The sequence below is a fragment of the Trematomus bernacchii genome, unplaced genomic scaffold, assembly GCF_902827165.1.
Source record: "Trematomus bernacchii unplaced genomic scaffold, fTreBer1.1, whole genome shotgun sequence".
Classification (NCBI taxonomy): Eukaryota; Metazoa; Chordata; class Actinopteri; order Perciformes; family Nototheniidae; genus Trematomus; species Trematomus bernacchii.
This window is the reverse complement of record NW_022987708.1, coordinates 3,293,139-3,308,667: the sequence shown is the minus strand read 5'-3', so window position 1 is coordinate 3,308,667 and position 15,529 is coordinate 3,293,139. Positions and strand designations below refer to the sequence as shown.

The 15,529-nt window shown below is 39.2% G+C and overlaps 1 protein-coding gene across 1 annotated transcript in view; it reads left to right on the top strand.

Moving 5' to 3' along the window:
* The window catches only part of mcf2l2 (MCF.2 cell line derived transforming sequence-like 2), a 118,802-nt gene that overhangs the window by 71,316 nt on the left and 31,957 nt on the right, over positions 1-15,529 (top strand). Inside the window, 5 exon segments of the mRNA XM_034140752.1 lie at positions 908-1,030; positions 6,375-6,455; positions 7,189-7,329; positions 13,822-13,914; positions 14,704-14,782. Coding sequence (XP_033996643.1) covers positions 908-1,030; positions 6,375-6,455; positions 7,189-7,329; positions 13,822-13,914; positions 14,704-14,782 — 517 coding nt within the window.

Below are 15,529 nucleotides of genomic sequence, written 5' to 3'. Positions count from 1 at the left end.
AATCAATCTTGAACCCTGTTTACATTTTGCCCATTCTCCCTGTTCATTCTGGCGTTCCTTATAAGAGATTTCTGCTCCGATTATTTTTGCGCTCCCAGGATTCATGTGTTCTACCTGTTAAACAGTCAATTGCCATATTTTTTTTGTTTGGTTTAGCTGCCACTGTAACCTCCAATACCCAGAGTGTGATGGTCTGTGAATTAAAATGTACATGTTCTTCATCATTATATTTGTCGTCAGAAGTATCCTAAGATGTATACTATTCAACTATTTTCAATAGATAAGCTGATCAAGCATGATCTGTTCAATCAAATCAATTCCAGTGTCTTCTAAAACTTTAAAATCGACTCAAAATTATAAAAAATCGGCCCACCAGGAGTTCAAATATAGCCACTTTCTGGTTCAAATTGCCATTTTGGATCCTGAAAATGTCAGAAATGTATTTGGCATCCCCAAAAAGCCCAGAAACTACTCTAATATAGTGAAATCCGCCAAGCTGTTTTTGACCTATTTTCCATAAAGGCATTTATACTAATTATTGCTAGTTAAACCACAGCTGGGGTCCCATAGTATACCATTTTAACATCAAACAAAAACGTCCGACATTCCTGGGTTCACAATGTTGGCAAGTGGACTATTAAGGGAGTGGTATTAATTAAATGAAATAGAATTATCTATGCAATTTGTTATAATTCTCATTTACTTGTATTACATTGAAACACTTTGGAACACATAACTAAAGTCACTCCTCGTACACGACCTTACTGACCCAAACCGTAATGTTCAGTAATGTTCTCCCTTTCGGACTTCTCTTTGGTATTGTAGTGTTTTATTCTGTGTTTCCTTCCTTTTACCCTGCCTTATTCGATCTTTCTACCACCCACCCTTCTTCCTTCCCGTCTTACAGGAGATGTTGAAATGCAATAAAGGCGAGGGGACGGCTGAGCTGGAGGAGGCTCTGACCACTATGCTGGACATCATCAAGTCTGTCAACGACTCCATGCACCAGATAGCCATCACTGGTTTCGAGGTCAGTTTGTAGAATGTATTCAGCATCATGTACACAAATGTGTTAAGTAAACAAGGTCTCAACTGTTGTTACGATAACTAAAACTTGAATGAAACCACTATGGAAATTGAGGATTTTAATGAATTCCTCTTAAATCATGACATACATGCACAGCACGGCACACACATTGACATTTAGAATAGGGTTCCTGGTCCTAATAGAAGCTATTAAACAGCACCAGGTTAGCAGTGTGGGGGTCTGAGGCTTATTTGGTCAAGAGCACCTCGGCAGGGCCCGGAAGGCGAACTGTTACCTCTCAGTCAACACTCCGTTTTTGGTACCAGCGTCCCTCCGGTTCCCAAGCTAATTCCCTAAAGGCTGAGCTACTGAAAAATATCATCATAACCTTGCCTTAAATAACCTCAAGTAAAACAATGTGCTTGTAAAATTTCAATCCGTTTACACAGACTGCTGAGAAGGATGTTATTTGAGGATTTAGTCATGCATGGTATTTGTTCTGAAATGATGTCACAACTAAAGAACACATGGTCCAGATGTATTGAGTACAAGCTTTTATCTTACATAAGAAAAACAAAGTTAGTTGAATGTTACGATACAGCATTGTTGGCTTGAGTGATTAATCCTTTTTTCTGTAGAATGTTCTATTAAGACACTCGTCTGTCATTTTTTTTGATTGTGTGAAAAATCTTATGGAGCAACATACAAAGCTGTTTTTAACAATGCTAATAAACTGTGGTTCCTGGTAGCCTTTTAGCGCGTTCACACCGGAGTACTTTTCCCACAATAGTTCATCAGAACTACGATATATTTTAGCGCTTTCACACCGGAGTACTTTTCCCACAATAGTTCATCAGAACTACGATATATTTGCGTTCACACCAAAAAGCCCCAGGAACTAAATTAGTTCATCAGAACCATTTTTACGCCGTTTTCAGTCCCTGCTCGAGAGCAGGGACTTATGTGGGAGAAAAAAGTTCATACGTCTGATTGGCTGTGCGGAATGCAAACCACGCCCGTTTGACTCTGAATTTTCTTTTTTAAGCGGCCATTGTATTTGCTCACTTCGGGCAGCGCACCTGAAGAGATTACTTTTGTGAAAGCAGTTATTATAGCAACACTAAATAAATCATCGGAGCGGTGGAGTGATGAGGATGTGTCGGCGCTTCTGGCAATTTACTCGGAGGACGCGATCCAGAAGCTTCTACTGAAGGCAATGTCCGTGGTTCAGTAAAGTTAGCAGACCTGAAAAACCATCCACAGCGCAGTCATGCCGGTAAGGTAAAATAAACTACATGCAATGCATTGTTTTAATCTGCACAATACTGGTCTCAGATGTACTTTTATTTGCTCGGTAGATCGAGTTAGCAATGCTAGGTTGAATTGGGTAACACTGTTAGCAGGCCGGAACCGAGCTAGCTAATAACATCTAGCTAGCTCGCTAGCTATTCTCGGCCGCTATAAAAACGTTTTGACTTGTGAATAAGTGTGCAATGTTCTGTAATTTGCTTCACTAACTCATGGCACTAATCGTGTGTTTCAGGCGAGGTGTTTCTCTCTGGATTGGAAACTAGTTAGCTTTCCCCTCCGGGATAAAACGATAATATAATGTTAGCAATTAGCATGCTAGCTGGACATAATGCTACCTCTAACAATACATTGCAGTTGCTATAATTTCATGAGTCATTTGCAACATTCATTCTACATGTTAATGGTAAAAGCTTAAACAGTTGATTACCTGCATGCCACAAAGACTGATGTTCTAATATGTTTTTATTGATTGTTATAATTGTACTCAGCCATGTTATATTAGATGTCAATCCACTTACACTGTAACTACTCTGGCCTTGAAAGAAGGTTACGCATCTAACTGATGTCCACTAATCCCTATAAAACAAAGTTCAAGCATACATTAAGCACAAAACAATAAATAAGGGCACTTTGATATTTATTTTTTATTTGATATTATTTGATCCTATCTTATTTTCTACTTTACACCTGCATTTTGTACACTGTCCCTGCCTGCACCATGTCCAATGTTGTCTCTGTTGACAACCTACCAGGCGATTAAACTGATCTTGTATCTTGCTTATTTCTCCTTAGGAAAGCGGGCACGGGATGACAGCTTCCTTGACACCATCATGGCGATGGACCGCCGTGCCATGGTCAGCAAGGAGAATGAGGACCTGCGTGCCAAGGAGATGCACGACGAACGGTTGCTGCATTCACACAAGGCCCAGGAATCGGACGACCAGCTGCTCATGGTGATGCCGCGCCATGCTGACTCGGCGGCGCGGCAGGTGGAGGTGTCGGCGCGCCAGGTGGAGCAACAAAATACCTTTCAGGCTGGGCTTCTGGCAGTGCTAAGCGAGCTGATTAAATCCAACAGGCCTTCAATAAAAAAATAAAGAAAAACTTGTCGTCGTTGATAAACTGTACAATGACTTGTTGGGAGGCGTGTGGTGCAGTGGTCTGGTGCGTTGGTGTTCGGATCAGGGGAGCACAGGTTCAAACCCCACTGCAGTCAGCATGTCGTTGTGTCCCTGGGCAAGACACTTCACCCCAAATTGCCTACACCTGGGACAGTTAATTTTGTATTATTGTGATTATATATATATGCCACTGTTATTAATACTGACACTTCACTTTGCACTAAGGTGTGTCTGCTGCTGAGCCTACCTATTGTTATTATATATATATATATGTTTTGATACTACTGACAGTAGTAACTTCTATTTACATGCATACGACACACCTGGGACAGCGTGATGCTGTTATTGATATTGTCTTGAGTGTGCAATAAAAGAGAACCTACATGGCGATTAAACAGAGCCTGTATCTTACATTTTTCATTACATTTCATGTAACTAAGCTTGCTTAGCCTCTGACACTTTATCTTTACAGTGACCTGTGTAGCATCCTATACATCACATGTAAGTGATTATTCTGATACCATCATGTTTCATCGGTTATAAACTGGCGAAGCTTTATTTATTGTGGCTTTCAAAAAGATAATTTCATTGTATTTCAAAATGGCGTCCATCAACACAACCACTATTTATTTATAGAAAGAGAAATGGTTAAGTTTGTTATTACCAGTGTTGTGAGTTCAATATTTTTAATTAATTATAGTAAGGGAACATCTTAGGAGTTAGTGTAGTGAGTTTCAGAGCAGTGTAATAATTATTTGACCTAAAACTAAATGTTTTTATGAACATGACATGGGGATTTGCTAACTTTTGATTTCCCCCATTTTACACGACACAAATGGAGGCCACTATGGGCCAAAACTAACATGTAGGTTTCTGTAGGGTTCATGGCAGACGGATGCAGTTGCTCTCAGGAGGATATATAATAAAGGTGTGTTAACTGCTGAGCCTATTTAGTGTGCATACGACACCTGGCACAGTTTATTCATTTCACACAGGTTACGCAATCCATAGCGCGTGCATGTCGTCGTCCAATCCTTTTGTCAATCCTTCTTAACCGCCGTCGCCTCCGAATCAGCATTGCTATTGCACATGACTGGTCGACGATCTGTATTTGTGTTTGCTTAAATAACTCAGACGAAGCTGAGGTCGGAAGGTAAACAGACACCTCATATACAGCAGGTGGGCGCGGCAGTATAAGCGGGAGGTTTTTCTTCTTCTTCTTCTCTCGTTTTTTTGGCGGATTGCAACTTTATGGTGCATACCGCCACCTACTGTACTCGCCGTGAAGTTGTTTGCGGCCTGCCAGTAAACCCAAAGCAAAAGAAGAAGAAGTGACGTCAGCGGTTCATTTGCCTAATCCACCCCCAGGAACTCATTTTGGTGTGAACGCGATCTGCTTTAGTTCATCAGAACTAAAAGAGTTTTCATGAACTAAAGTTCTCATGAACTATTGTGGGAAAAGTACTTGGTGTGAACGCGCCTTTTGAATCCTTTGCAAAAGTCTGTCCATGCAGCTTAATCTCCAGATCAGATCATTTATTAACCGAACATTCTCAGGGGTGACTTGCCATTCTTAAAAGGTTGTGTTGACGAAACCACACTTTATAAGTAAATCATTGAAAGCCGAGGGGTGTAGTTGAGGACATTTTTGCAAACATTTCTGAGAATTCATTTCAGTCCCTGGGGGATTTCAGTCTGTGTGTTTAGCCTCTTGACTAGACTTGCCTTCTATGTATAGTGGAATTGTGATGACTATCATGGTATGGATCTGCTTTGCTACACAGAGATACACATTTTGTGGCAGATTATTTGTGACACTAGGCTAAAAGATCTGATTCTGTTTTACTTGATCTCCAAAACTGACATTCAGAGTGCAGTTAGTTAATTTAAAGGGGCCTGTTATGCTCTTTGGGATTTTCCCTTTCCTGTGTTGAGTTATCGTTTTTTGTGCATGTAAATGATCTGCAACGGCTAAAATCTCTATCCCACAAACTCCCCCCCTGCCTGAAAAGCCAACACTGGACTCCTTTGTTGATTTCTGTTGCATAGTGACATCACTTTTTAACACGTGGGCCTCTATTGGCTAGCGCTCCAAGACATTGTACTTGATATGCTAAGAGGAGGGACTTTTCCGACACATCCCTAAGCAGTTGACCAATCACAACAGAGCCGGCCAACTAACCAATCAGAGCAGACTGGGCTCTAGTTTCAGACAGAGGGTGAAAAGAGGTGCTGCAGCACAGGCAGTATGAGAAAAATAAGGAGCCTTTTGAACATTGAAGCATGGAGACATGTCACAGTAGAGACACTAAATGCTGATATGAATTGGCCTACACAGTTGTTATGCTACACATTGCCCTTCACTGGATGTATAATGAGCTGCACTAAACTACATTTCAGCATTTAAAATACCTAGCCATTCTTTTGCGGCTATTTTGGTGAAAGTAATTCAAAATTAATATAAAAGTAGTTTAACTCATTACATTTCAGAGACAGTAATATTGTAATGTAACTTATTACTTAATAAAGACAGTAATAAGTAATATGTACTGTACTACATTTTGGAAGTAACTTGCCCAACACTGCTGGGGATACGTCTCTGATGCTGTTCCAAAGTCTACTTTTCAGATGGAATCATGTTGAAGAATTGTCCCTATAAGTCTGAAGACGATGTGAGCATGAACTGCACACTGCAGAGATGAAACACAAACAACACATTTATCAGTGTCAATAGTGGTACTGGAGCCCAAAACTGGGGAAAAAAATCTAGGCTCTGTTTATATTGTGTCTTAGGTGTTCCATTTTGTATTTGTGTGTGTGTTTATAGGTGAACGTGTTGTCCTCTTTTATGGGCCGTCTTCCTTTATTTCCCTCCTAAAGTCTAAGTGTATGTGTGTGTGTGTTAATGCCCACAGGGAAACCTGAGTGAACTGGGAAAGCTGCTGATGCAGGGATCCTTCAACGTGTGGACCGACCACAAGAGAGGCCACAGCAAGGTACAGCACTGCAGTATTACCACCACATTACCAGAAGTCCTTAATACCAACATTAGGAGGACATGCCTTTCATTTGAACTCAAGTCAAACAGAACACCTCTAAAGAAGAGCCATTATTTCAACAGAGCCAGACCGATGTGATGGGAAGAATTTACAACTATGCGTTACAATTTTGTGCTCTAAAACTCGAGTCACAAGAGCAAATAAAACCTAGCATTTGATAGGTGATATTTTGAAATATGTTGATGAATAGAATGGAACATACAAATGTATATTAATTTACGGAATATATCTGCATTTTTATTCTTCTGAGATTGTATATTCATGATGTATTGCGCTTACTGTAAGTCACTTTGTATTTAGCTAAATGTAATGTTATGAAGGAAACACATTTTCGTTTAACTGGTGAGTGTATCCCCATATCTCTGTCAAGGTGCAGTTGGTGTTGAATTTAAACAAATATTATTTTTGCAGTTACATGCTATATACAGTAAGTGTTTCTTCACAAAACATAATAGAGCCTAAGATTTTTTAATGTTGGGAAAATGAAAAAAAATTGAAATATCTTGAAAGTTTAGAGGTAACATTACCAAGATTACTTTATGTAATAGGCCTAAGTTGTTTGTTACCGCACATAATTGGATAATAAAGTAACACTTCAAGATGAATACGGGAACAATGGAATGATTGGGGGACATGCACACTGATACAATGACCCGTTTCCTGATTCCAGGTGAAGGACTTGGCCCGGTTTAAGCCGATGCAGAGGCATCTGTTCCTGTATGACAAGATGATGCTATTCTGTAAGAAACGAGAAGAGACGACAGACGGACACGACAAGACCCCGTCCTACAGCTTCAAACACTCTCTCAAGGTCAGATACATGTTGTGTGTTAGGCAGAGTGATACTGAAGGACTGAAACAGCTACGGCTAATGCAAAACAATGCAAAAACATAGGGAGAGAACGCCAATAGTACATATACATATAAAACTAAGTGTTTATAACACATTCAAGTGTTTTAAGAGTAGATACATTAAAAATAATGAATAAACAAAACTGTTATTTGGACCACCTGATGAGTTTAATAATGTACTCTTTTCTCTAAGTTTTGGTCTCAACCAACTCTTAACCAGCTAAACTCACTGAGCTAAACCTGATAGTTAAATGTATTAGTTAAAATATTTTTTAATGTTGTGCAGTATGAAGTGGCATGAGAAGAAATAAGTAAAGTGAAGTACAGGTACCTCTGTAAAACAACACGTTTTGCAATGTATTAAACAGATTGTTGGCCGCTTTATATTGTAAAGCGGCCAACAATCTGTTTAAACAAACCATCAGAACACCATATTCTTTGGTATATTATAATCCAAGAACATTTTAAATGTTAATTGTTGCAGTGTTATGTGCCAATTTATATATATGTTGATTGATCAGATTTTAAAGTTCTGAATACAGCAATGTTTTCTTAGCCATTAGAGGGCAGAAAAACTCTACATCAGCCCCATTATTCACTTATAAAGTTAGTATGGCTAATTTAGCAGCAATTACTGCTTATTTACAAATGTCAACGGTGACGGAGCAACATTTTAATGCCATTAGATTCAGAAAAAAATTCTAAATGACTGCTCATGTCGGTCTTTAAATAAGCAAAGACAACTACTAAACCATGTTAGCTTCATAATCCTAAATGTTGTTTAAGTATGGATGATTCTCAGAGCAGTTTCCAAGATCTTTCACATGGCACGTAAACAAACGTTGTTCTTTTCCAGCGGTGGCTTGCTGACATTTCTCTATAAAAACCCCAAGGGGGAGTGGAGCTGTCATTGATAAATCTGCTGTACAGATCCTCAGGTTCCTTTTCAAACAAGTCCACACAAAGTGAGTCGCAAAGGAAGTCAAGTATGAAAGAAATGTAATCACTTTAAAAAGAAAAAAAAACAGCTCAGTAAATCATGCCTGTATGCTTCTGTGTTTGTCACAAACAGTAGCAGGGTTACGGATGCAGGCAGACGACCTTATGTGCTGGATTTCACAATCTGTGACCCAGAGAAGAGCATGAATATGGGATTAGTTTTGTTTCATAAAGATAAAGCAACACTTTCTCAGAATCAAGCAAAACAAAGAGTTTAAGAGAAGAAAAAAACTGAGTCAAGCCAAATACATTTAATTTAAAAAATAAAACTAAGTTGCAAACAAATCATTTGTGTAATCATGTAAACTATAAGTCTTTTTTCTTTGTTTTAACACATCTTTTTGTTTGCAGTTCTCTTTGCTTCTTTCTCAATGATCAGACTTTTGCTCTCGCTGCAGCTCTTCTCGTTTGCGCTCCCTCATCTTTTGTTTTCGATTCTGACACAAACGTCCCAGGTAGGCGGGACTCTCAGGGGTGCGTCCCCATTGGCTACTCAGTTTTTGAGTGACAGCCCACTACATCACAGGTCATACAGTGCAACTCATGCAGCAAACTCCGGAGTCCACTCGGCCACGTTAGTGTTGGTGTCTCCTGGGGAGTTTTCATGAACATATCGGACTTATCTTATGGATTGCTGTGCATTATACTTGTGTTGTGTAGTTTATACTTTATTCCAACTTTAAATATTTGAATACCTGAACACACTGCTGCTGTAAAATAATTTCCCAATTTGGGATTAATAAAGTGTCTGTCTGTCTATTTATTTATTTTATAGATAAAAAAAACACATCTATGTATTTTCAAGCTAAAGGGGATACACAATATAAACTGTATACTGTTGTTTTTTCAAAGACATGTTACATTTCAAAAGCATATATTGCTATGTTTAGGACAAACAATTAAAGACTGCTTTAATTTAACAAACTCTACAATATAAAAGTGGCAGATTTGCTTTATTAAACAGACCAGACCTAGGCTGCATACCAACACAATTAGGAACATGCTCACATCTTACTATGTTGGTCTGAAGAGCTGAAGCATTTATTCATACACAATGGATAAAAACTGTGTTGTCTCATTTTATATCCTGTGAGAAAATGATATACATTTAGCATTACAAACTCGACATACTATTCCTGAGGAAGATATGAATAATGAACAGATTTGAATGGAATCTCTTAACATTTTCATTTAGAATAAAGACAAGAGTGATTATACAAATTACATTTATTGAAATTTGAACCAGAAGATGAAGTCTCAAAGAATGTTTTAAATAAAAGGACATAAAACAAAAAGGTGGATAATAATCAAATATATTAAATGTATATGTAAAGACATTTGGTCAAATGAAATGACACTGAGCAAGTGATAACAGCAAGCGTGGATGAAGATGGTGCAGGTCTTTCTTCTTTCTTCTTCTTTCTTCTCCGTGGATCTGATGATGTCCCCTCAGAGGAAGTGGGGAAACGGGATAAGACCTCTGGACACCACGCTGTCTCAATGATCCACACTGTTAATATGAGAGGAAAATAAATGTTTTAGGAAATTAAAAATATTAAGTTAAAGCTCCCATGTCATGCTTTTCCGGTTATTACCCGTCCCCTTGTGTGTTATGAAGGTTTTTATGCATGTAAACGGTGTGCAGAGTCAAAACCCTCAAAGTACACCCTGTAGCGAGTAAAACTCTAACACAGAAAATACCTCCCCAAAACGCCTCGTTGGAGATACGTCACTGCCCATTTGATTCTTCCGGGTACCGCCTGATGTCATGCGGTACCCGGAATGAAATGGACCAATCCCGAAGAGCTATGGCCACACCAGCAGCGGCGTGTTCCTCCTCCAGAGGTTCGAAGAACCGGCATTTCACAGACGAAAGCTTCCAAAACATTGCCCAGTTTGAGGCCGGATATGCACAGCTTGTTTGGACCGTTTGGAGCAGGGGAAGATCTGGGTACACAACCTGTAAGTTTGCATTGTTATTTGTGTATTTATCAAACAAGACTGTTTAAATGTGTAAACTGTGTTGGACTGCTAAGCCATTGACACAGTGCTAACTGTGCTAACTAAGTTGCTAGAGTTTCCATATATCAACTCTAATATCAGCAGATGGCCTTGCATACATGTATCTCATAGCAGGAGAATGTCTGCATTCACACACACGGAATACTCATACAGTATACTGTACTGTGATTTACCGTACATTGTGACCGTACATATACTGCATGTAGCTTACGAGGCTAGCTGTATGCTAGCGCAAAACAATGTATTCATGCAAGTTACATTGTATGGTAGCAGAATACCCGTATACGATTGCAATTATAAACACGTTATTGCTAGCCTAATATGAACCACTAGCTTTTGTTCATAGTAGTTTTATTACACTGCATTATAGTTGCCTTTCCTCCAAGCTAACGTTCATATCGTGTTAGCTACCAAGGTAAACAAAGCTAGGTTAGCATATTAGCAGGCAAGCTGTTCATTACACAACTACTACTAACGAATCTAAAACAACTAAGTTTCTCTAATATTTTGTGATTTGCATTTGATTTCGTCCAGCCAGATCCTGGCGGACAATCCATGACGTGCTAAAAGGCACTTCTACTACTACTGAGGCGTCGTGCTAAAAGGCACCGCACCGACTGTGCGCAGGCAAGATGCGAGGAGGAGGAATGGATGATATACCGTGTATATATGTATATTTATGTTCATTTTGTACATTTCTAAAAATAAAGTTTAATAGAAATACTTAGTAGGCCTATCCTTTCTTCCCTGAATTCATATATAGCAAACCATGATTTGATTTCTCATCAAACAGTAGTAGTTTATAACGGGTAAAAATAACTTACTCTTTGTTATGAGCGGCTCGTAGGCCACAAAGACAAGGAGACATACACGAGTTTACAAAACCACGGCACATTTATTGTGGTAAATGCAGAGATAGGTGGTTGAGAAGATCGCAGAGTTAGTCTTCCTGCAGCCGCTTTGGAGAGAGACTGGGGCCGTAGTGTCCGGAGGTGTCCGTGATCGTGCTGATTAGCCTCTTCAGCTCCACCCCATCGTAAGACAAAGGCCCTGGGGCCGTCACACTCTTCTATAACAACAGTTAAAAATATATATGTATATAAAATATACGGCTGTGCCGACGCCATGATAAGACTGATGTTACGCTGAGAGCAGCCGGGAAAAGCACTGTTAGACATGGGCGCAGCCTCTCTGGTGGTTGACTAATCAGAACGAGTGGCCGAGCTGACCAATCGGAGCACACTAGGCTCACAGGGAGGGGGGGGCAAGAGCTCCAACGAGTCGTTTAGTGGAGAAAGTGAATACTGCTGAATACACATGCTTGACAGAGATGCTGTATGCGAAACCAATGTGAGTTTGGAAAATTGCACAGTATAAATCTATTTTAGTATACCTCAACAATGTAATTATGATCAGTGGAAATGGCCATGACATGGGCCCTTTAACAAATAAAACACAGGTCAGGGGCAGTCATGGATGGTAGGTTTTCCTACAAAGAGAAGAAGTAAACTCAGCCTCCATTGATTTTCATATCAAATTAGCATGTTAATAAAGTAAGCTATCATGGCTTATACTTGCATATATCTAAACAGAATCATGAAAGCATGTTGGTAGAGTCAGGCACACCAGTCCGTTTGAGTGTGTCTGACTCTACCAACATGCTCACGAACGGCTAGCTAAGTAGCTAACTGTCCCTGCTGTTAGGCTGCTCAGCTAGCATTGGTATGGATCTAAAGGTAGCAAAAGCTAACTTTCATAGCACAGCTTTTCTTTACTTCTCACTTAACACAATAAAGAAACAGACCGTATAGTACAGCACAAACAACACAAATTATCAATACTTACATATATTTTCTCTTGTAGTATAATAATAATTGAAATGCTGGTTCTTCTGGGGGTGTTCTATCCACGCTCAGCTACCGCACCGCAGCTGCACTGTACAATCGCTGGAGGACTGGGCTGTCGCTCAAAAACTGAGTAGCCAATGGGGACGCACCCCTGAGACTCCCGCCTCCTGGGACGTTTGTGTCAGAATCGAAAACAAAAAATGAGGGAGCGCAAACGAGAGAGCTGCAGCGAGAGAAAAAGTCTGATCATTGAGAAAGAAGCAAAGAGAACTGCAAACAAAAAGATATGTTAAAACAAAGATAAAAGACTTATAGTTTACATGATTACACAAATGATTTGTTTGCAACTCATAGTTTTATTTTTTAAATAACATTTATTTTGCATGACTCATGAGTTTTTTTTTCTCTTAAACTCTTAGTTTTGCTTGATTCTGAGAAAGTGTTCCTTTATCTTTATGAAACAAAACTAATCCCATACATGAACAGTAGTGACATGATGAATACATTACATGATTGGCAAAGCTCCTTTCACCTTACTGCTATTAGAATTAGCCGATTCTGTTTACCCCTTTTAGAGTATCCTGTGACAAATGATCTAGGTTATTTATAGTTGCCATTGATGATGCATTCAAGTGCCAACCGTCCTGATCAGATATTGAGCCATGAAAGCTCAACATTTGTAAATCTATTTCATCTGTAAAGCTTCGATGCTGCTGAACACTGAGGTTTACATCATTTAATTACTGTTTTTATTTATTTATTGCAAATTTGTTTAAGAATTTGCAGTAGTACATCATTAAGCAAGACTGATCTTGCGTATAACCTAATATTGTAACGATTTTTGAAATATGTTTTTGGTCTAAATATTTTTTTTAACAAATATGATGAAAAGACTGATTATTGACTATTGCAAGTAGCCTGTTCAACCTGTTTGTAACACGCAGAAAGAGTTTTGAGACATCAATCTTTAATGGGACTTATAATATATAGTAGCTTTTTTTTAACTAAAGGAGGAAATAGGGTTGCTGCATTAGTTTGGGACTATTTTCGGTGTCCCATTAATACACATCTAAACCCCTCTTTGGTGGAATTTAGCTTCTTGTTCTGTGCCGGGGCATTTTTGGTTGGTTCAACCCCTGAATGGGGGACCACTGGCACAACCCACCAGAGAGGTCTGATCAAGGAGGGAGCGCCCGTAAATAATTGCTACATCTGTAGGTACTTGGTTCAATTGCAAAGGAGGAGAGGAGCCACGTCATTACGTTACCGTTTCCATTGCTGCAATGCCAACGTGAAACACATCAAGCTATATAGCACTTTGGTGTGTTTAATTGAAGTCTAAAACTCCTTACTCATCTATAAATGTGTGCCAGCCAGGCAAGACAAGAACAACTGGTTAGCGCACAGGCATCGAACCAGCCCTATAACCGACTCCGTGGAAAAGGGGTAATAGTGATGTAGATTGTTAGTAATTCAGCAAAGTGCCAGTTGGTTGGTTTCTGCGGGTCTATGGAATGAGTTTATTTTGTAAATGTTGAGTCATTTCGGCCTCTCACGGTGTCTCTGCTCTGCTTCCTGTCCAGATGAGTGCAGTGGGGATCACAGAGAACGTGAAAGGTGACATCAAGAAGTTCGAGGTGTGGTACAACAGCAGAGAGGAGGTTTACATCATACAGGTATGTTGATGTTTAACAAAAAACAACAAAGATTAGAATCAAATCAAAATATAGACTTATGAAGCAGCACATTGTTTTTAATACTTTCCTACCCTAATTATCATCTCACAATCCCTTAGATGTATCTAGTGACCCTGTGAAGGGGACCAGACCCCTAGGTTGGAATCTATCTGAGTAGCTTCTCATGACTAGGTCCACTCCACCTGGAGTAGCTCAAAAAGTTAAATCATTCTTATACATTGATGCACCAGTATTACAAATCTGTAAAATGTATAATATAATCATTGATGTCCCAGAGGGAGTATACTTTTGATACTTGAAGTATATTTTGTTGATAATGCTTCTGTACTTTTACAGAGGGGTTGTTCAAATCCATATATAGAATATTGGAAAAAAGAATGAGAAAAGAAGGAGTATGTCCTTTGCTGTGTATACCAATGTCTAATGTAATATCCTGTTCATTTTTATAAAGAATACATGTATTGTACAAGAGGAAATCAAATATATATGATTAAGATATGATGTGTTTTATGAAAATAATATTTAAACTGAGGGACATACATTTACACTTTATTATATAATATATATATAAAGATTAATGTTATATATTTATTTTTTTGGAGGCATTCAGTGATCTTTTCCACGGTCGTCCTCTTGGAGGCAGTGTTGTACCGCACAGCTCTCCCACTGAAACACAGAAAAACTGCAGGAGTGTTAAAAAAACTCTTGTTGTATATGTTGCTTTATATTGAAGTGTGTGTGGTGTGTGTGTGTGCGTTTCCTCTGCAGGCTCCTTCCATGGATGTGAAAAACATGTGGGTGTTGGAGATTCGTAAAGTTCTTACAGGCCAACTCGAGGCGTGCAGAGGTATACACACACACACACACACACACACACACACACACACACACAAACTCCTCTTCCAATCCCCCCTACTTTTATTTAGTCAAAGGTTAGAGACGATGCCAAATAATAACAAATTAGAAGGAAAAAAATATTTTAAAAATACAAATTTCAGTATTCTGAGGCACTGAGCCCCATTTCTTTTCCTCGTTGACGGCAAAAAAGGTCAGAAATTATACAATTTAAAATAAAAACAATAATCGTGGCTTGATATTGAGTAAGAACATGTTTTTATGAACCACACAGCTTCTGGTCTTCCAAGACCCGACCGGACAAAAAGACGTGGTGCAGGCACGAAACATACTACCAATAGAAATACAGTGCTTTTAAAATGCGAAAATCGTGTTGGTGAACACGAATCAATAGATTAAATGTATTTTGTGACTATTACAGGAAATGCCGTGAGACTGGGTTGGAAGCCCATAGAGCTAGCTTTAATTCACCATTTAGTTGGAAGGTTGCACAATGACCAATGGACTGAGTTTATATATAGTGCTTTGTCCACTCTTTACAACCTCTGAAAGCGCTTTACATTTACACATCATCATTCACCCATTCACACGCCATTCATACACAGCAGTCTGCCACTTGCTCAAGGACACATTCATTCACACACCGTCGGTCATGTCATAGGAAGCAATTTGGGGTTAAGTATCTTGCCCAAGATACTTAAGACAACCTGACCACCTCACAGCCACCCACTACCCTTTT